The following is a 22,516-nucleotide window of genomic DNA, read 5'->3' on the forward strand; positions in this document are numbered from 1 at the left end:
ATAGTGACGTATGTGACCGAGTCACGGGTTCTTCTTACTTAGTTTGTATTTTACCCGATTTCCCTGTTCTTCATCATCTTTTATTAATTCCCTTTTCATCTCTAAGTACTTGTGTTGTTGCCATCGTTGTTGGCATACAATGTTTATGAGTATCTGAGGTCATAGGAACCGGAAACAACTTTGGTTATCGGAGGATGGGTTCTTTCAATGACTCTTACTTCGAGACAATCACTTGTGTAATTGTTTTGTTTGTTTGTCTGTCTGTTTGTTTGTTTTGTTATTGGGAAGTGAGATGTAACATTACTACTAGAAAGTAGGCCCGTGCATACGCACTAGCTCTTTTGAAAACTTGTTCAATAATCATAAATATACATATATAATTTTTTTGAGTTCGGATTCAAAGAGGGTACCCGCACAAAGCAACTTGTGTAGGTGCACCCAGTCTCGTTAGATTATCTTAGTGATTAAGATTATTTAACCTGTCCCCGTCTTTTTATTGTGTTACCAAGAATAGTTGTCAAAATCTTTTAATTAGGTATCTAAATCTAAACAAACCCCAACAAATACGAAAGAGAGAGAAGGTGCTAATTCAGCCGTGAACTCATCTTCTTCCGTCCAATTTGTTTTACCTCTATTCTCCAATTTCTCTTTCAATCTTTGCTATTTTATTAATGCTCTGTTAAAATATGGACAAAAAATGGCGAATGAATTGCTTAATGACTAATAAGCTTCATTCAGTGTTGTTAAATTTTGAAATAAACGATTCATCACGAATTTGAAAATTGAATTTCTTGTTAGTTGTTGTCAGAGCATATATGTTCTTTGTTGGTTACTTTGAGGTTATAGTTGACAGCCAACTCTATTTTCCGGATCAAAGGGCATGTATAAATTCATTATCTAGTCTCTTGTGGTGTTTTGATTCAAACTTAACCAAATAATGTATAGTTTTTAGAAGAGAAAATTCAGATTCTCAATGAGGATTTTGTGCTACTGTCTAGTTTAGGTCTTCCGCCAAAGCACACCAAGTTGCTGTCTAGTTTCAGGTCTTACACTCATAGACTATTCTTCCATGGATCTTGACTGCTACCAACCTCAGTCTCTTGGCCTCATTGTTATACCCTTTGGTAGACACATGATACATGCATTCTTTTCAGCATGAGCCCTTACCATCCCTAAACAGATTAGTATTTGCAGGAAAGAATACAATAAGTACACATGAATTAGCACCTTCCCTCTCTTTCCGATTTTGTTTGGATTTGTTTAGATTTAGATACCTAATTAAAAGATTTTGACAACTATTTTTGGTAACACTATAAGAAGACGGGGTTAATCACATGTTAAATAATCTCAATCACTAAGATAATCTAACGAGATTGGGTGCACCCACACAAGTTGTCTTGTGCGGGTACCCTCTCTGAATCCGGACTTAATTTTTTCAACAATCCGTTTTAATTAGGAGAAAGGATTCTTCCTAACAAATTAACAAATTGTTTTCATTAAGTTTTAAAAACCCGTTTTTTAATTGGGAGAAGGATCCCGTTTTAATAGTTGACTTAATTTTAAAGTGTGATTCCTGTTCTAGTTGACTTAATTTAGAAGTGTGATTTCCGTTTTTTATAGTAGAAGGATTCTCGTTTTTATTAGATATGCTAGATTTTCCCTTTTCAATAGGGGAGGAATTTCCGTTTTAAAAAGAGAAAGATTCCTGTTTTAATTAAAAGTGTTAGAATTTCTTTTTCTAATAAGGGAGGAATTCCCATTTTAATAGGAGATGACCTGAAATTTTAATAGAGCTCGAAAAATATCTTTTGTGGGAGCTTTAATATTAAGATATAGATTACAAGGACCCCCTCCTTTTTATTTTTTATTTTTATATATCACAAGCTAAAGAACTCAGAGTATCCTAACATAAAAGAGTAGGAAACTGGCTACAATCACACAAATCTGTTGAAGGTTTTCTGTCAAATGCAGCAGGCACTGAGGTGGTCTGAGATCTACTGTCAGGTCTCATACAGACTGGATGGACATGGACCTGTGATTACCCTGTATCCCTTGAGATTTATAGAGTTCTTCCCAAGGAGGATACTCTTTTGCACGCTTCATAACTAATACTCTGAGTCGGTGGAGAGACTGCTACCTGTTTTGCCTTGGCGTTCGCATTGCTTGCGATATCTCATTCGGGCTGAACTCATTGGCAGAAATTGTTTTAGCCATTTGTCACTGAAATGGGTGGTAGCTTACAACATCTCTCAGTGGCAAAGTAAATGAGAAATCATCTCCATTAGTCCTGGGTTTTTAGTGCTTCGCCGGCGTTGAACAAATGCTTTGTTATGCTCTAGCTGATAGAACTAGTGCATGCCAATTTCTCGGCTTTGTTGTAGAAATCATCTCCATTAGTCCTGGGTTTTCAGTGCTTCGCCGGCGTTGAACAAATGCTCTGTTATGCTCTAGCTGATAGAACTAGTGCATGCCAATTTCTCAGTTTTGTTGTTGCCACGGGATTTAAAAGATGTTGGTGTACATGAATTAAGATTCTCGATTGCTTTGATTGCACTTGTGAACTTCTTTTCTAAAGCTGGACTGAGATGTCTCAATTCGTTTTATGACTTCATGTGTTCTGGAGTCTGCCTAGGAAGTTGTTGCATCCTTATAAACCACCAAGGGAGGATAGGCATGAGGCAACCCATCTATAGTCTGCTAACTAGTCACGTATTACAGAATTATTATCACATCAGGCTGAAGGAAATATTTTTGATAAGCTCATTTTAAGCAACAAATCTAGAAGACAAGCTGTGCACTTTTAATTCATTGTTAATTGTGGGACAAGAAAAAAAGTGTGATGTAGGCGGACCAGATGAAAGGTCAAGAGTCCTGGTCCACTTGATAATCTAGGAATCTGTTTTTCTGTTGGGTTAGCAATTTAAGGTAAGCTCATTTTGTGCAATACTTTCCGTATGCAGTGCAACTCTTTTTACGGGGTCCGACTACCTCTAAAGTCTCTTTCTAACTTCTGTTCCGCTGTGCAAAATATTGTGTAAATGGAGGAGAAGAAGATAACTGCCATGTTGAATGTGGGAAGATATTGTGTGAATGAAGGAGTAGAAGAAGAGCAACTGCATATAAGCGGAAATTTACCAAGAGACATTTTACTCGAGATCTTGTCAAGACTACCTCTAAAGTCTCTTTCTAACTTCTGTTGGGTATGCAAAAGCTGGTGCAATGCAATCTGTCACCCTAGTTTCGCTAAGATACAGTAGGTCCATGCACTTCAAAATAGGTCTCCTTGTGTTGTCATCTTGAATGGCGAGGACCTAGGTTTTGTTTCAGAGCAGTTTCGAACAACTGCGTACAGTCTCAGATATATTGAATCTGTTCTAACGTCTTCTTTCAGATTATTGGGTTCAGTTAATGGCTTGCTTTGTTTGACCTCAGTTTCTCTGTTTTACCACCCGTTCTACTATATTTTCAATCCTATTAGCAAGGAAGAAATTTCACTTCCGGAATCCCCAAGATATTGCAGTCATTCTGTTGGTTCTGGGTTTGGTTTTGATTTAACAGATGACAAGTACAAGGTCGTTAGAATCTTACATGCGGTACAACACAAGAACAATGCAGAACTTCATTATTTGGAAGCTAAAGTATATATTCTTGGTTCAGGCAGGTGGAGAGCGATAAAATCTGTTGCTTACGGTCGATTAACGTTTGACCACAGCTTGTTTCTGAATGGATATTTTTATTGGGCAGTAAATTCAAATCCAAAATTGGGTCATGTTATTGTTTCGCTTAGTGTGAGTACCGAAGAATTTTGTATAACACTATTTTCTCCTGTCAATAATGACGCTAAAGATATAGTGTTATTCGAGGTGTTTGAAGAACATCTATGTTTCATTGGCAGGTGTTTTCATGACAGCCTTGAGATATGGATGATGAAGGATAACGGAATGAAAAATTCTTGGACTAAAGGATATGTATCTAGAACTCTTGAAGGGATGTAATGACGAGTCGACGAAGCCCTTTTTAAGTGGAGAATTTGAGTTATAATTAGGGAATGGAGAAATGTTGGTGTGGCATGACAAACTAAAACTCGGTTACTATGAACACCGAAGGAAAATTTTCTGGTTTTTCACAAATAATAAGGCTTATCACCTAGAGGGAAGCCTCTTCTCTCTGAAGATGATTGAAGGGATCAACAAAGAGGTAACATAATTAGTCTCAGTGCGTCTCTCAGTGTTCAGGGAGAACATGTTGTTTTCAGAAAGACATTTTTCTATTGATGATTTTGTAAAGTCGCCCATTAAAAGCTATACATTGCCATTCCATCATGATTGGATTGAGTTCCGAATATTGACAAAGTCATATTGTTTTTAAGATCGGATCCCCTGTTGCCAATCTCTTTCATAGCAATGATAATTGCTGCAAGTCCTGTTCTTCTTATATTACTATTTTTCCATAAACATAGCCTAGGAATACGTTGAATCAGACGTGTGTAGCACTGTAGCCATCGCGGAAAGGGGGTGAAGACTCAGATTGGTATAAAAGCTACACTGATGAAATGAGGTGAAGTTCATGGCTTGTTGAAGGAAGATAAGAAGTTTTTCTGAAACAAAGCACTAGGTAATACTTGACTCTCTCTTTTCAGTGACGGGGTCTTATTAACAATGACATCCTTCTTTGACATTTTCACATCTTATTACTTTGGAGTTGGCGTTGCTGCCTGACTCTCATTCGGATTTAAAGCGTTGGAAGAATTGTCTGAGCACTGAAATGGGTGACTAGCTCACGAAGCTATCCACATCTCTGTGGCAAACTAAGTGAGAAGTTCTCGGCGTTGACTAGATTCTCTGTTACGCATGCCAGTTCTATCTGCTAGAGCATAACAGAGAATCTAGTCAATGCCGGTGAAGCATGCCAAGGTTTGCCAAGGTTTTGTAAATGTTGTTGCTGCAGTAAATTTATAAGTGTCAATTTGTTCTCTAACTTTTTGTTCTGGAGTATATTTGAGAAGTTGTTGTTCTGTCCTCAGTCCTCACAAGGGAGGACAGATTTGTTTTTGTGTTTATTTTTTTTTCTTTATTTTTCTATTTTTTCAATAATTCTTGGAAATTTTCAGGTTCATCATTTTAGGGTTGAATTAAAACTTTGGCAGTTTCAAGTTTAAGCACAATATAATCTTCCGATTTAGAAGTAAGTTGGATACTTGGATGCATCCATTCTAGTCTGTGACCGCCTGTAAACAAACATTTGCAGGTTAAGAATAATCCAAAGCATGTGCGATAGATAAGAACAACAAGAACTTTATGGGAATTAGCAGGCTTATGGATTCCCTCTTGATAAGGATCTCCACATTCCTTTTCATTTTTTAATTGATTGCTTTTTTGGTTACTATCCCATTCCTCATTTTGGCATAGCAAGGCACCCCTTAATCAGCTGGTCTGCTAACTAGTACTAAGTACTAACGAGTCACATATACACTTGAGAGAATTTTTTTCCTTGAACAAAGAGAGCCTTGAACGTGGCAAAAAAGAAGACATGAGAGCCGTACTATTTAATAGTTTAAGTATATGAAATCCTAGTCGAGCTAGATACCTTAATCTTGTAAGGCTATAACACGAACCAAAAGAATTTGATAACAATATCACTAGACGATTCCCATTGGTAAAGAGAAACATCTAAGTTTACACTTTAGAGCAAACTCTGTTTTACGAGTTCCTTTCGTTTTCTGCCTTTTAATTTTAAGTGTTTTTTGTTTTACAAACACTTTAATCTAGTTAAGTGGTGTTTGCCTGTTGGTATTAGAAACCAGTTTCCCATTTGGATTTGAATTTGGTATGGGGTTCTAATTGCAGTGCAACAGTAAACTTTATAAAAGCGTCGCTGCATATTAGCCATGGCCGTTGGACAACAGATCCATCTGAAGTATAAACCGATCCATCTGTTCCTGAATAGCTTCCTTCAAAAGGACTTCTGCTTCCTCGGTGAATGTCTTGGTAGAAGATATGAACAGAACTATTACTATATTTCATTTCATCTAAGTGGAAGAATCAAGTATTTTTTCCTACAGATTAGCTGCATATTAGCTATGGCCGTTGGACAACAGAGGTACCTACCATGTCAACTGTGAGAAAAAGAAAATATTGTGTGATCGAAGGAGGAAAAGAAGAGGAACTGCAACTAAGTGGAGATTTACCAAGCAATGTCTTACTCGGTATCTTATTAAGACTTCCTCTAAAATCTCTATCTAACTTTCGTTGGGTATGCAAAACCTGGTACGCCCAGGTACTTCAAAATAGGTCCCCATGCATAATTTTCTCAGTAGACAAGTGCAACTATTATTTAGTAGATCATCAAGTTTTTGACAATCATGAGGTTTCAACAATTCCTTAGTCTTAAGTTTAATGGTTTTTTCCAACGCTGGATGGCTTGCTTTGTTTTGCCTCATACTTTTATGTTTGCAATCCTATTACTTAGGATCTCATTTCAATTCAAGTAACCACACCACGCATTCATGGTAATCTTACTGTGTCTGGGTTCGGTTTTGATTCAATTAATGATAAGTACAAGGTGATTGAAATCACAGTGTTCAGTTGATGAAACCTCACGGTTTTTTTTTTTTTTTTTGATTGGTAAGCCTGTTTTTTAAATGAGATCAGTAACTCTTTGATGCTGGCGGGGTTCGAGCCCCAGACCTTTGGTATCATCACCCAAAGGTTTTACCGACTTTGCTAGTCGACACCTGCAACCTCACGGTGTTCATCTTGTGATGAGTTGGAACAGGACTGTTGGAAAGCTGAAGCTGAAGTTTATACTCTTGGTTCAGGCAGGTGGAGAAAGTTAAAAAGTCCCCCATCAGGTGTATCATATTTCTACGATTCTGAAGTGTTTGTCAATGGATATCTTCATTGGGTAGGGTGCGATTGTTCATTTTCTTCTTTAGTTATTCTTTCTTTCAGTATGAGTACCGAAGAATTTTGTATAATACAACAACCTTATTCTATTTTTGTTGATGAGGAGTATACCAAGTTAGTGGTGTTAGAAGAACATCTATGCTTGGTTTTGTCTTTCCATGATCGCCTCCATGGATGATGAAGGATCACAAAAACCAGAATTCTTGGACAAAAAAATATTTCCTTTGCCGGGAAGCATTCACAGAGCCCTCATTATGTGATGGATTTAAGGTCATGGGATTATTGAATGGTAAATTGTTGTTGTGGCATGACGAACAAAAACTGGGCTACTTCAAACACCAAACGGAAACGTTCACAGCTATCGCAGTTAATAACAATGATGTGATTCAGCAGCGTACAGCTATTGCAGATAATTACAAGGATGTGATTCAGCAGCGTGATTGTGAGCCAATAATCCTACTTGGAAGCCTCTTTTTGCCGAGGACTATTGAAGGGATCAACAAAGGGGTAATATAATCTCATCGTTAGGTTCAGTTTTTTTTTAGGAACATGTTTTCAGGGAGAACACCTATTTCATACATGCTTTTGTAATTTGAGTTTCTTGAGAATATTATTACCGAAAATACATTTTTCTGTTGATGATTTTGTTAGTTCATCCAGAACTCATTTATTCTAATCGTTCATAAAAAGGTAAGGCAACTCAGCTCACTAATCTTAAACCATTTAAATAAACGAGGCCGGTCATTAGCAGGCATGAACTTAGAGAGTTAGGGATGATCATTATACTCACTTCCTTTAATACCAACCAATCTGAATGCTTTAATTTAGAGCTGGTAACAACATTTATCAAAAAATGTTTCTGAAGCTAACAACTATGATGAGAACTCCGAAGTTCTATCAACTAGAGACAACAGAGCAATTTGCTGTTACCAGAGGAAGTTCAAAGTAAGTTCACAACATTTTGTGAAGAACAATTCCAAATAAGTTAGCTTTGTTCACTGTGTATTAACTATGAACATGAAGAGAAAATTAATTGCAGGGCAAATACCACCAAAGTAAGCAAGCTTCGAGTAGTAGGAAAATCAGGTATATATATAGATCCTCCTATCTTCTGACAGTGCAACTTACATTACATTGACTAATTAACTATTGTTTTGAGCTGGGAGTAAAAGCCTCTTGTTCCCTTAGCAAGACTCCAAGATATAAGCCGTGCGTCTAACAAATAATATAAGGTGAGTATGGGACTACATCATGATTGAGTTCCAACTGGTGGCTAAAATATCCATAGTTGGGATTTTCTTGTAACAGAATAAATGTCTCTTACTAGATCTTTCAACGGGAGAAAGTGCTTCACTATTCATGATTTTACAAAGTTACCTACAGACTAGATGGATATGGACCTGTGATTACCTTGATTGTATACTCTGACTCTCTAACAGATACAGAGTCCTTCAATTCCTTGAGAATTAGGATGGTGCTCTTTTCCACCCTACAGGTCCACTACTCAAAGTCAGTGGGACACTGGGACAGACAGCCACCTCTTCTGCTTGGGAGTTGGTGTTCTGATCCTGGAGATCTCTCGGTTAGTTTCTCTTGTACTTTTCAGTTTTGCATTGGCAAGAATTATTGAACCCATATCCCATGTACTTGTAGTATCTAGTAACTAGTATGCATGGCCAGGGAAAGAGGTCGGCGTATTTACGACTTTAGGTGCACAAGTTTACGTCTCAGGCTCTCAGCTCACAATTCGTGCTTCACTGGCGTCGAACAGATGCTCTGCTGTGCAGGGCAGTAGTTGATTAGTTAATAGAACTTGTGCACGCTAAGTCAATAGTCCTGGGACCAGATGAGTTCATCTTTTAGCGGTGGGTGATGAAAATGGCTAAAATTAGGATCCGTTTTTTCAGTCGGTGTATGTTGAATTGTTATTTTGAAAATTAGGAAACCAGTTTCCTTGCAGTGCAATTTTATAGAAGCCTTAAGCGTCACTGTGTAGGGGCTAATATTATGTAAGATGGCAAAATTTTGGGTCAATGAAGGAGGAGAAGAAGAGCAACTGCAACTAAGCGGAGATTTTCCAAGTGATGTTTTACTTGGTATCCTATCAAGGCTACCTCTGAAATCTCTATCTAACTTTCGTTGGGTATGCAAAACCTGGTACAATGCAATCCATCATCCTCGTTTCGCTATGAAGCATTACGTCCATGCACTCCAAAATAGGTCCCCTTGCATAGTCATATCAGTAGATAAAGGCGTGGATTATCTGGTAGATCATCAGGTTTTCGATAATCATCAAGTTTCAACAGTTCCTTACAGTCTCGAATTTTGTGTTTCTGTTCGATTGTTTCATTACCAAGTAATCAGTTCAGTTAATGGCTTGATTTGTTTCTCCTTCTAATGTATTTGCGAATGGATATCTTCATTGGCTAGGGGAAGATTGTTTGGAGAATTGTGTTATTCTTATTTTCAGTATGAGTACGGAAGAATTTAGTATTATACAACCTCCTTTAGCCATCATTTTCATATACGGGCATCAAGAGTTAGTAGTGTTAGATGAACATCTACGTCTGGTTAGATTTTCTAGTGATCGGCTTGACATATGGAAGATGAAGGATCACGGAAACCAGAATTCTTGGACACAAGAATATTGTTTGAGCATGGACATATGGGCGAGTCCGTCTAGATTTGGCTCTACGGAATGGCAAATTCTTGTTGTAACATGAGAAACAAAAGTTGAGCTACTATGATGACCGAACGAGAACTCTCACGCCTATTGCAGTTAATAACGAGGATGTGATTCAGCAGCGTGACTGTAAACTAACAATTCTAGTGGGAAGCCTCATATCACCAAGGACTATTGAAGGGATCAACAAAGAGGTAACATGATCTCATATTGTGGTTCATTTGTTTACGTAGAACATTTTGTTTTCATGGAGAATGTACACATCTCTTAGAAATACTTTTATGATTCAAGTTTCTAGAGACAGCCTCCTCTTCTGCTTTGAACTTGGCGTTGCTGGCAATCTCTCATTGGGATAGTCATAGCATCTCAATTTTGCTTTTGCAGAAATTGTTGGAGTAATGTAGTTTGGTACTGAAAGCGGTGGGCAGCTTGTGAAGCTATCGTCATCTCTCGGTGGAAAACTAAATGAGAAAGCATTCCCATTAGTCCTGCTTGGTTTTGCATGCTTCACTGGCGTTGAGCAATTGCTCTGATGTGCTCTAGTTGATTGAACTGGAGTATGCTTTGTACTTGTCATTGTTGTTGCCACCGGGGATTTGGAAGATCTTGGTGTATGTGAACTGAGATTTCTCAATTCCAAACCTTGATTGCTTTGATTGAGGTCTTGGACTTGGGTCTAAAGCTGGACTGGCATGTGCCATCTTGTTCTTTGGTTTAATGTCTGCAGATTGTTTGGGAAGTTGCTGCTCTATCCTTATCCACCACCAGGGGAGTGCTCCTGACCGGAGTTCCATTGGAGACATCTGAGCTGATCCAGCTTTGAACCACTTATGGAACAAAAAGAGAAGATATTCACACTGAATCAGATTTTCTATGGAAACTGGTTATTCAGCCTCAGGTTATATCATCTATAAAGCCCAACTAAAATCTAGTATCTACTGATTTCCGTGGAAGTTAAATTCAATTCCGCTATAGAATTATAGTTTACCACCTTGCCCTTAAACATAAATTTGCGGGTAATGGACCAAACCAAATATGGTGCAAGGATTCTAAGCAAATATGGTATAGGATCAGCAACTCAGCAAGTACCTGTCGAAAAGTGGTATAGGATAGTATCCTCTCTCTTGATAAAAGCCTCCACCTTCCTCTGCATCCTTACCTCGATTTCTTCTTTTAACTATCATCCCATTCTTCATTCTGGCCAATTTCAGACTGCATGGTACACCTTTAGTATGCTAACTAGTAGCTACTCACTTATTACATTTGTTGTTATCAATTACTTGCTAAGAGATATATCTCTGATAATTTTACCTTTAGCAACAAATTATTCAGAGCAGTGGACCAGTTACTTTTATACAAAGGAAGAAAGTAGATGTGCTAGAGGAAAGAAAAGAAGAACTTGATCGAATAGTCTAATTTGTCTATCCCCAACTATGGTGAATAAGTTGAGCTGGGAAAACATGACACAAACAATCAACCTACATTCTTAGGAGCATCTTCTAGTAAGCACCTCCTCACTATACATGGCAGTCATCTTTATAAATCTTGGGGATTTTGATATTGATATCCCAAAGATTTGCGGGCAGGAATACCATGTGCGCACGTAGGCGCCTAAAAGACCGCGTTGCTCCAGAACGGTTTGCAGCAAATTGTCTCTTTTGGAATCGATATTAGGAACACTAAGGAAAGAAGCAGACACAAACTACACAGGAGATTCCTTGGGACAATACTCACCGGTTGAGACCTTCCCAAGCCACTCTGAAATTCTCCGTCATTCTTTTGTAGATTTTGATGTTGCAAAGCCTGGCTTTCCAACATGTTAATCCTTCTTGACTGTATCTCTGAGACTGAACTTTCACAAGGCGTTGCATTTGTTTCATTGCATTTATTGTCTGGCGCTTCACATTTTGCCCTCGAACTACTCCTTGAAGTCTCACCATACCCTTTAGAGCCCTGAAGTTTCTCCTAGCCTGTGCCAGCAATCACATAAATTTTCAGTCAAGAAGGCAACGTCGACTATACTTATATACAGCTTTACCAACAATTAACCCGCATTAGCAGAAGTCTCTCAGTGTGTCGTCCATTTCATGAATTATTCGTGATTCTGACGTAGGACTGTATGAAATAGATACATGGATTGATGAGCATATAGAGAGTTGAGGTTTAGTTCTGTTTCCATCTTTCTTGTTGTTTGTTACCATTTAGTTTATAACATTATCGTGTCTACAAAATTAAAGTAAATAAAACTTGAAGCGGAAAACTGTAGGCTTATTATTACCATGTGACCTTTATAAGCTGCTTGAATCTATAGCTGCAGTGTTTGCAGTATCTGTTTTGTTGTATATAACGTCAACTTGAGGATGACATACAGTGATTGGTATAGAAGATGTCCTTGGTTCATCAGAAGTATGCCGCGTAATAATCTGTTGCTCCTTTTCGGCATTCCCGAGTATTTTTTCGATACTGCTTGGTTTTCTATACAGAAGGATGAAAGATGTGGTCCCTCCATTCTTTATCTTCCCTAGTCCCCACTTCTTGGAACTAATTTTCTTCTCCGTCTCTTGATCCTGCGGCAAACATCAACATTTTGATGTAAATTGTTGGTGCAATTCAAAATTTTGAGTTCTAAATAGTTCTCATCATCTATTTATCTAGTTAATTTTTTTATCAAACTGAACATATATCAAAGTTTTAAATTGGTTGCAGAATTTGTGAAGAACTCAAAAGTTAGCATCGTCACTGTATCAACATGAACAGAAAATAAATCTTAGGGCGAACAGCACCTAAAAGACCATGCCCTGAGTAGAAGTAATTAAATCAGGTACATAGATCCTCCCACTGTGCAACTTACATTAACTAACTTTTGCTTGGAGTTGGGGGTAAAAGCCTTCTTGATTGCTGAAAACCAGCTCACTTTCTTTCCCATGTGTCTAGCATTATTACCTGAAAAGGAAGAAAAACCAGCTGTTACAATATTAAAACTAAAGATGATGAAAACAAACAAACATTATAACAAAAGAAAAAGGATACAACCGTGTAAACCATGTAAGAGTATCTTTAGGAGGGAAACCATAAAACACTAAATTTTTTGAACCAAACCAAAAAAACACTGACCAAATTCAGAAGAAATATTTAATATTTAATATCAAATGACGCGGTTTTGGAGCCATATAGTCCATGGGGTTTTCTCAAAACTGCGTCAATGAAGCCCATCTTAAGCGGTTTTAAGCGGTTTTCCAGAAACTGAGTGATGTGTCGCACATCAAATTTTTTTTTTTTTCACTTTCCAAATCTCTCACGCTGGCAAAACCGTGTGATTGAAGCCCACACTCTAGCCTAAGCCCATGCGGTGTTCAAAAAACCGCGAAAGAGATTTGATACATCACCAAAGCTGGAACCAAATTTTGACCGATTTGGTATTTGGTTTGGTGTTTTCGTCAACCATGTAAACTATGTAAGAGTATTTTTAGGAGAGAAACCATAAAAACACTAAAATTTTGAACCAAACAAAAAAAACACCGACCAAATTCAGGAGAAACATCAAATATTCGATATCAAATGACGTGGTTTTGGAGCCATATAGTCCATGTGACTTTCTCAAAACCGCGTCACTGAAACCCATCTTAAACGGTTTTCCATAAATTGCGCAATGTGTGGCACATCAACTTTTTTTTTTTTTTCTCTTTCCAAATCTCTCACGCTGGCAAAACCGCGTAATTGAAGCCCACACTCTAGCCTAAGCCCATGTGGTGTTCAAAAACCAGAGAGAGATTTGATACAGCACCAAAGCTGGAACCAAATTTTGACCGATTTGGTATTTGATTTGGTGTTTTCGTCAACATGTGTCTCTCCTGAAAATGAAAAAACACAAAATTATTAAAAATTATTTGATTTGGTGTTTTCGTCAACATGTGTCTCTCCTGAAAATGAAAAAACACAAAATTATTAAAAATTTAGTGTTTGACGTCAAAATAGTATCTCACCTAAATATACTCTAATACTATTATATGATCTAAGAAAACCCACAAACAGTCACGATAGCAAAGACAGGTCACAATATTCTTTATAGGCTCTCTATTAGTATCTTCGCTAAATTAGTTAAATTGTATGAAAAATGGTACTAGACTACTAGTGCATGTGAAGAGCGAGATTTTGAGCTTGTGTATGTTACACTATGCCCCACAACAATCCTATGTACGTAGTGTGCAAGATTTGCTCGCTCTTCAATCTACAGGGCACAACCACAGGTGGGAAGATTTGATTGCAGAAGCCATTAACTGACTCAAATCACTCATATCTGGAGAAAGTGAGATACTATCTTCTTTACGTATGCAATACGTATGCAATAATTATTATTATTAGAGAGTGGATTAACTTGGATCTAAGAATGTTAAAAATATAAATTTAATAGAACGAAAACTGACATATCACCGTGGGGAAAATACATGAGACAAATTTCAAAAGACGAAGAATCTTAATACTTAATAGATGCTTTCTCCCTCGCCCCACCCCGCTCAGACAAACACAGGCTTAGCAAAATATGCATGTTGAAGCAAAGCCCTTTAATTAGTTACAAATTATTTGAGTTTCTACAGTTTCAATTGATAAATCACATCCATCCAATCACTTCATCCATAATTTAAACATAAGGTGTACATTAAACAATAAATTATATTTAAAAGCCTTATTTTTTTTATTAGCAAGTCTGTTTGTAAAGAGATTAATAACTCAGTAGTTTAAGAGGTAATTAATTATTATGTCTTTCCTCTATGACGAGACCAGATGATTTCTTGTGCTCTGGTTTTTAAGAGGACTACCTCAAACAGATGATGAATTGAAGAAGTTCTACTCAGACATATGAGCAAGGACATGGAACTGCTTCTATTATATTCTTTAAATTAGTAGATCTGTTATGTAGACATGTAATATGTTTTCCAAGTACAATAGATAATCGAAAGAACCATTCATTCACCTCACAGAAAAGAACAAAAGAAATCGAAATGAACAAACAGAAGAAAACAAAACATGAAAGTTCAGAACAGGAGTTCTCATGTTTTTCTATCTGAAGATCATGCTTTTAAACTACTAAAACTAACTAATACTCATACTTGTATTAAGAGAAAAATCACTAAAGGATGAGTACCTTAGACTGTGTTGAAGCTTCCAAACCTTTCAGAAAGCTGCTTGTTAGCAAAAAAGTAAAGGAGAGAAGAATCAGTCCCTTGTTCTACCACCCATTGGGCTTACTGTATATTGCAGAAGGCAAGTATATTGCACCACTGAGTATTGCAAAGAGACGTTATAGATGAAGAGGTTCTTCGATGAACTAGGACTAAATCAGAAACAGTTCTATGTGGCAGTCAAAGCACCATCCATTTGAGCAAGAATCCGAGTTTTTATTTTAGATCCAAGCACATACATGTGCGTTATCATTGGATTATAGAAGTTCTCAAAACAAGCATTTGAGTATTTCGAATATCCATACCGACAAGAACGGGTCGGATATGATGACCAAAGTCTTACCAATTCAAAAGGTAAGTTTGATGTTTGTTATACTACCGCCAGAATGATAGCACACTCTTCCGGTTGATTTGGAAATTATATGGAGGTATCCCTTTCATTGTTCGGAAGGGGGAGATTGTTGGAGTTATCCCTCACATGAGGAAGAAGGAGAGAATCCGGTAGTGTTTGCGTGAAGAAGTTTGAGCGAGCGAACGCTCGAAAATGGTTTTGTCCAAGGTTCCCTTAGAGTGAAAAAGAAGATTTTTTTTCAGCTTTTGTCTGAAACATGTCTACTAGACTTTCCTGAGTTTTTCCGCTAAGGGCACACACGCACTCGAATTGGCCTCTCGATCTGAGGGCGCGCTCGCGCTCATGTATATTTTTGTAGGTTTCTATCTATAGTAACTGTGAAACAATTTTTTGAGTATAAAAACAGAAACAAGGTTTTGGAAAACCTAAGTCACGAATTGAAACCCAATTTTGAGAGCAATCAAAATTAAGAGAGAACCCTTGCAAAGAGAAAAGCTTGTAAGGAGAGATGAGTGATCTAGTAAGGTAGAGACTTGAGAGGAGTGATTGTAATCTTCCTTCCCACACTTACAAAAAGATTAGCTTTTGTGGAAGTAGGCATCATTAGCCGAACCACGTTACATCTTGTGTTGTGGTATATTTTACTTTCTTTGAATTATTATTTGTTTGTGATAGTTGTTTAGAGAGTTGGGCATGCTAGGTTGGTTGTAGTGAAAGTTTAGATTTTTGTCTGGAGATTGTAGTTTGTTCAAGTGCAAGTTATCTTAGTAGTAGGGATCGATTGGTATCGTTGTCCCCAACAAGTGGTGTCAGAGCTATGTTAGATTAATCTAGGTTATTATCCAAATTTTGCTCGGAAGGTGTTTGACAAAATTCCTGTGAGGAGGTTTGAGTTGAAATAGCTTGTAGAGATGGACCATTATGTGAACACTCGCATGACTAGTATGAATAAAGCTAACTACACTATTTGGAAAGCCAAGATGGAAGACTTGCTATATTACAAGGACTTGACACAACCCATTGAGAATGGAGGAGTAAAACCGAAAGCGACTGTCGTGGTTGAGTGGACCAAGCTTGACAGAAAAGCAATTGGGTATATTCGACAGTGGATTGACGACAGTGTCTTCCACCATGTATCCCAAGAGACTACCGCTTTTGGCTTGTGGAAGAAACTCGAAGACCTCTATGAGAGAAAGTCGGCCGGAAACAAGGTATTGCTCATTAAGAAGTTTGCTAACATGAAGTACAAAGAAGGTTCTTCAATGTCTGAGCATCTTAATGAAGTACATAATACCATCAATCAATTGCACTTGATGAAGATTAATATGGGTGACAAAGTTGAGGCTTTGTTCCTATTAAACTCTGTACCCGATAATTGGGAGACGTTAGCAGTTTCTCTTAACGGAGCTGCTAAGGATGGAGTTATTTCTATGGAGATGGCTACCGGGGCATTGTTGAATGAGGAGGCAAGAAGGGGTTCAAAAAGCAGCTCCTCTCACTCAGAGATCCTTGTCACAGAGAAGCGGGGGAGAGGTAAGAGCAGAAAACCATCTCATTCTAGAGGTGATGACAGAAGCAAATCTAGGGGTGAAGCTAGAACTCCTAAGGCAGATAGACAATGTTACTATTGTGCCACCAAGGGTTACTTCAGGTATGAGTGCAAAACACTGAAGAGGGATGAGAAGAATAACTGTGTACATGAAGACATGGTAAAGAGGAATGGAAACACAGGCCGAGATACTACTGCACTAGTCGACGATGATCTAGTGAGAATTGTGTCAGATTGTGGTGAGTGTTGTGTTAGTACCTCATGCCAGGATACATAGTGGGTGATAGATACAGAAGCATCCTATTACGTCACACTACATAGGGGATTCTTCACTACCTACAACTGTGGTGAATTTGGTGAGGTAAAGATGGGTACACTACCAAAAATTTGATTTTCCCCAACAGTCGAGCAAGAGCTTCCTCGATACTCATCAATCGTTGTTACCTAGAAACGGTTTAAGCCGGTTTAAGACTGTAAGTACTAGTAAATGACCGTCACAATTTTTTCGAGTTTGTCATATTTTATAATTGCAACTCTTTGACACTCATTTTTTGTTGGGAAATATGTCGCATCATAGATGTCAGTAAGAAAAACCATCACATTGTTATCCTTGATAGTTTTTTGAAATTTGCTCGATGTAATTTAGCCGTTGGAAGTAGTAATTGTTCCAAATTATTGCAGAAACTTTCACAAAATCTTCTATTATCATTGTTGACTTCTCTTAATTCCTTTTAACTGAAATTAAAACCTTTTTCATTAATATTATTATTTTTTTTATTGTTTTTTGAATAGAAGAAGCATAATTGTAATAATTTTGAATATGGAACGAGGTTTAAAATGACATTTTTTTTTTTTTTTTTTAGACTACATACAAATACAACTTTAGAAGACTCTTTTAAATATATCCAACCAAGTTTTTGTTCAAATTCCAATAGAACACCAATATTAATTTGTTCCATTCAAGAAACATGCATGATTCACTTATATACTCATCGAATTAAACTTTAAAAATTGATGATAATCATCTAGCTAGTTACAAACTTCAAGATAATTAAAATCAAGAAGTGATGATATTATTATTATTGTTAATTAATTATATGCAGTTAGGTACAATTTAAAATTAAGTTTAATATTGGAATCAAATTAATCAATAGGACGAAGCAATGTGAAGAGTTCAAACATTAACTATACAAAGTTTAAAGTATATATGCAATATATATTAACCTACAAGTTGTTAAAAGGCATGAACATCACATCCCTCTTTAGTTCTGAAGTGTCGATTTGTAATTAATTAAGGTTGTCGCTCCAAGTGAGGTTGAAGTTTAAACTCTTATTTTTTTTTAGCGTCTCTCAATCCATTGGCAGGGAACTATAGTGTCGTCACACCCCAAATTTCCAGAAAATAAAAATAGGGAATATATTCAAGATATAATTATCTCAATCGTCACCCTATTCTATTTTCTGAAAACCCAGGATGAAACGAAACCCTATTAACCCATTACTAAACATGGTATAGAAAAAATAAGATCAAATTAAAACCAAAAGAACAACTCTTAATGTACGAATTCAAGAATTACTAGACAACTCTATTACCTCTGTTTCAAATCAAGAGTTTCAAATCAAGACTTTATACTTCATAAAACTTATACCAGTAAGACTCCAAGAGCGAATCCAAATCAAGCGTCTTCATCCATTACATTCTACCATCTATGTTTCCAAGAACACACCCACGTTGCAAAAGAAAGCAAACATGGGTTAGCAAATTGAATTTGCTGGTATGAGTAGACCAACAACATAAAAACAATTCCGTACTTTAATTATCCAACAACCACTTTATATGTACCCATAACTTAACCATTCTCAGCTTGGAAGACAAGTAGTTCCGTCATTTCAACCGGCATAATTTCTTCCCAAGCAAGACATCCATTCTATTAACTCTTTTTAATAACTTAGTAATTGAATTAAATATTACCGATATCCACTTTATATGTACCCATAACTTAACCATTCTCAGCTTGGAAGACAGGTAGTTCCGTCATTTCAACCGGCATAGTTTCTTTCCAAGCAAGATATCCATTTTATTAGCTCATTTTAATAACTTAGTAATTGAATTAAATCTTACCGATATCCACTTCTGTATAAGGGTAGGACAGCGTCCCTACACAAAATATCATTAAGTCCTACCCTCCTGCAAAACAAAGTTAGGTTTCCTAAACCTAAACATTTAATTCATACATCTACTTCTCTCACAATAACCATGAGAATATACAATATGACATAATATATCATTAATATTAACATTCATGTCACCCCACCGTATCAATTATATCACATTAACAACATTTACATTCCTTCGTAAGAAATCATATGTATCATATCATAATACACAACCAATCATATCCAATAACTCGCTCATACATAAAGCCAATATTTTTCTTTAAAACCACTCGTCTACTTATGAGAACGAGAAGAATCACAACCAGGGAGTACATTCATCCCTCGTGAGTATCAAATCACACAAACCACATAAACATTTCTCATAAGAAATCGTATACACCATAATATATAAATATTTATATGCAATAACTCCATCAAGAAACCTCTCTTCTCCTCTATGTGAAAAACTATATTTTTTTTTTCTTCTCTGTGTCAAAAAAAAAATCTCTACGTGTGAACTCCTTTTTGTTTTGAAACCCCCCGAAAAACAAGGATGAAGGTTTATCTTTTTACCTACGGGGTTTCCTATCCTTAACTAATATCTATCCTATTTTTGTTTTATCTATTATTATTATTATTATGGTACTAGGAAAATAAAAAAATAAACGGGGTGTTATATATAGGGTGTAGATAGTTAGACATGTTTACACCCCCACCCACGGTCCCCACACACAGTTTAGCATGGTTTCACCCCACGGAACCCGCATACATGCACACATGCACAATTACATAGACTGTTGACTGTAGTTAGGAGTGTAAAAAAAAACCGTTGACCCATCATCCGGTAGGGTACCCGGTCTTCACCCCCCACTCAAACCCGCACCGACCAGAAAATAGACCCGCCTCACCCCACCACCATTTTTACGCGGTCGGGCTATAGGTGTAGGTTCTATGCTCAAACTCGACCCGTCAAGCCGCCCGACCCACACCGTGTCAAAACCCGTTGACCCACACAATTTCAAGACTCTAACTCTAATATTTTTATATTTTGTTTATATTTTGTTTTAACTGTTGTAAGAATTTGGGAGATATGAACACAAACTTATGAGTTCAACATCAATTTCAAATATTTAAGTTTGAACATTGGGCAAATATCAAAAGTTCAAATTCAACTTTCGAATTTCGGAGAAGATGAATCATTCATCCTTGTATTAATTTCGAATTCTTTTAGTTTATATTTTATTATTTTGTACCATAGATCTTTGCTCCCATCTTTATTTTATCATGCTATGGAAAATAATCAATTTACAAATGGTAAATCACGAGAAAAAAGTTTCAAATTTATAGATATGGTTTTGGGTTCAAGTTCAAGTTTTTTTTTTTTTTTTTTTTTGTTTGTTTGTTTATGTTTTATTGATTGATTCCATTTTTTTCTATATGTTGTGAATTGGAAATATATTATTTACAGAATTAGAATGTTTTTTTTGGGTGAAATTGGGTTAAAATGATAATTTCCACCCGACCCCGATGACCCGCCCAAAATCCGCCCCATAAACTGACCCAACATGTCGGGTGATGGTACTAAGACATGACACTTCAACCTACCCCACCCCGCCCCGTCGGGGACCACTAGATTTCTATCCCCTAGCCCCACCCCGACCCATCACTATTTGACCCGCGGTTGACCCGCCCCGCCCCGTATTACACCCCTAACTGTAGTAATAAGAAAAGAAAACAAGTGGGCCTCTGAAAATGGGTTAACATGGTTTTTGCCCACGGACTTGGTTAAAATAAGTGACCCGAATCAGACCCTAAAAAGCTTGATCAAATGTGACTGACCTAAGTCGTGGATGATAACAATGGGGTTATTTCTCCCTAAATTGTCGTGCATATCGAAGTGCCAAACCATCGAATTTCTTCTAAAACACCCACGAAATAACTAACTCCCTTTAGAAAGATTGCATGAAACCCACACGCCCATGGTCATGCAAGTTAGTTTTCCTCCATCTTCTCCACAATCCAGGTGCTTATATATATGTGGCTCAGCCATGTCGTTTTTCACAAATCTAGAGCGTTCTTCCAAAGAGTTTGGTATGGAAACTTTTACTCTATGAAATAGTTCTTCTGCCTTATTAGAATCTTTACTTGTTACTTCTTTAATTGTTAGTTTTAGTTTGGGACTTTGGTGTTTGTCACTCTAACTGGTGTCTTGGATTTTTCATCTGTATAAACTTATGGATCCTTTGGTCGAACAAGATGGTAGCAATTCGCAAGGGTGCTAGACAAGAAGACGATAGCAATTCGCAAGGTGATGGACATGGCCGTAGCAATTTGCAAGGTGCTGATTTGGGTGACAATGAGATAAGTGGTAATATACTGTGTGCCCTAAACATTCTTGTTTTATAACATATATTATTTTATGGTATTACCATATTTATTATTCTGACACATGTAGGAGGGACACTTGCAGTGACTTCTTCTACCAAGAGAGGACCCTAAAAAGGCTCTAAAGCATTACCTGATGGGAAGAAAAGGAAAGTTATAGTAGTAATGAGCTAAGACAGCCCAATGGGTTAGATCTGGATACCAGGGTATTTATTACTGGGTTAGGAGTGCACACTAGGAAGTATGTTCCAATAACATACCAGAACTTTCGCGTAGTGCCAATTGACTTTAAAAAAAGAGTTTTGAGTGTTCTGGAGGTATATTATATTTTAATTATGTTTATTAAATTTAAGTATGAGTTTATTGCTTTAAGACATACTACAGTGTGTACTAATCAATGTTACTTTTACATGCATATTAGGACAATTTTGATTTTGATGACGTTTCACTAGAGTACCTTAGAGAGAGTATGGATCAAGCTTGGAGAAATCACAGGCATAACTTGCATAAGTGCCATATCAAAGGTAAAAGTTGAGCATCAGTGAGAGCAGCTCCACCCCCTTTTTTACAGAGAAGCGATGGTATTGGTTTTGAATAATACACAAAAAAGTGAGAAGTTTAGTCTCAATTACATAATCCTGTTTTTTTCTTTGACTCCTCTTTGATTAAGTATTTGATGACTTTAATTAGTAATGAGTTAATGAATTATTTTGTTGGATTAGCTTAGGCTGCAAGCAAAAGAAACAGGGCTAACCGTTCAAAACTTAGAGCACCAAATACACTTGGCAGGAGGAGCATGGCTGCCACACGGCATGTCATTGTGAGTATGGTTTAATTCTTTTGTGAAGTGTGATAATTAGGCATGTTTTATTTTTTTTTAAAAGATGCAACAAAGGAATTAGAAGATTAAATTAACATAGTTGCTTTTTATACTCACATACAACTATATTTTAAGGTTGTGGAAAACAAGTTCAAGTCTGACTTGGAGGTTGGGAGGGCAGAGGTATACATTTGAGCCCATACTAAGAAAGACAAAACCATTCAGTGTCCTGAGATCGTTGTAAGTGCTAAAAAATTGACTACATTTTATTCTTCAGTCACTTATAGTTTTACAAAGCTTATTAGTTTATATATTGTTAAGTAATTAAACATGTTTTAGGAAACAAATTCAAGGAATTGTGAATTATGATCCTTTGTCCAACATTTTGAGTGTTGATGATGCACTTGCACAGGCAAGTAATACTTAATGCATTGGTATATATCTTTATATATTTATTCCATCTATTTTTTATGTGTAAATTGGAT

The 22,516-nt window shown here is 36.9% G+C and overlaps 1 protein-coding gene and 2 long non-coding RNA genes across 8 annotated transcripts; 2 read left to right on the forward strand and 1 right to left on the reverse strand.

The window, feature by feature from the left end:
• The first annotated feature begins 2,988 nt into the window (after window positions 1-2,988).
• Window positions 2,989-7,550, forward strand: LOC147496500 (uncharacterized). The gene is made up of 2 exons (XR_015194804.1): window positions 2,989-3,788; window positions 3,896-7,550. It is a non-coding gene; the product is annotated as an uncharacterized LOC147496500 (long non-coding RNA).
• Window positions 7,551-7,666: 116 nt separating this feature from the next.
• Window positions 7,667-10,527, forward strand: LOC147496501 (uncharacterized). Its single transcript, XR_015194807.1, has 2 exons — window positions 7,667-9,782; window positions 9,973-10,527. It is a non-coding gene; the product is annotated as an uncharacterized LOC147496501 (long non-coding RNA).
• LOC147496502 (protein IQ-DOMAIN 13-like) lies at window positions 9,763-14,924 on the reverse strand. 6 transcript variants are annotated; one of them, XM_086559493.1, is made up of 7 exons: window positions 14,732-14,924; window positions 13,152-13,439; window positions 12,440-12,531; window positions 11,958-12,155; window positions 11,323-11,558; window positions 10,678-10,800; window positions 9,763-10,415 (listed from the first exon to the last, which is right to left on the reverse strand). In XM_086559493.1, the coding sequence occupies exons 2-7, from the start codon at window positions 13,174-13,176 to the stop codon at window positions 10,343-10,345; spliced, it is 747 nt and encodes a 248-aa protein (XP_086415619.1). In that variant the 5' UTR covers window positions 13,177-13,439; window positions 14,732-14,924; the 3' UTR covers window positions 9,763-10,342. The 6 variants fall into 6 exon arrangements, with proteins under 6 accessions (XP_086415619.1, XP_086415621.1, XP_086415620.1 ...); XM_086559495.1 differs by having other exon boundaries at window positions 13,112-13,439; XM_086559494.1 differs by having other exon boundaries at window positions 13,152-13,508.
• Window positions 14,925-22,516: the final 7,592 nt, after the last annotated feature.

Source organism: Coptis chinensis, chromosome 5 (assembly GCF_015680905.1).
Source record: "Coptis chinensis isolate HL-2020 chromosome 5, ASM1568090v1, whole genome shotgun sequence".
In the NCBI taxonomy this organism is placed as follows: Eukaryota; Viridiplantae; Streptophyta; class Magnoliopsida; order Ranunculales; family Ranunculaceae; genus Coptis; species Coptis chinensis.

Excerpts from the sequence above, each read along its gene's own strand:
- LOC147496502 (XM_086559492.1), bottom strand. The coding sequence starts at position 12,661 with ATGGTTTCCCTCCTAAAGATACTCTTACATGGTTTACACG. Across the intron at positions 10,801-11,322 it reads GCTTGGGAAGGTCTCAACCG|TCTGAAATTGGCCAGAATGA; the intron begins GTGAGTATTGTC and ends TGTACCATGCAG. Across the intron at positions 10,416-10,677 it reads CCTATACCACTTTTCGACAG|TGGTTCAAAGCTGGATCAGC; the intron begins GTACTTGCTGAG and ends TTGTTCCATAAG.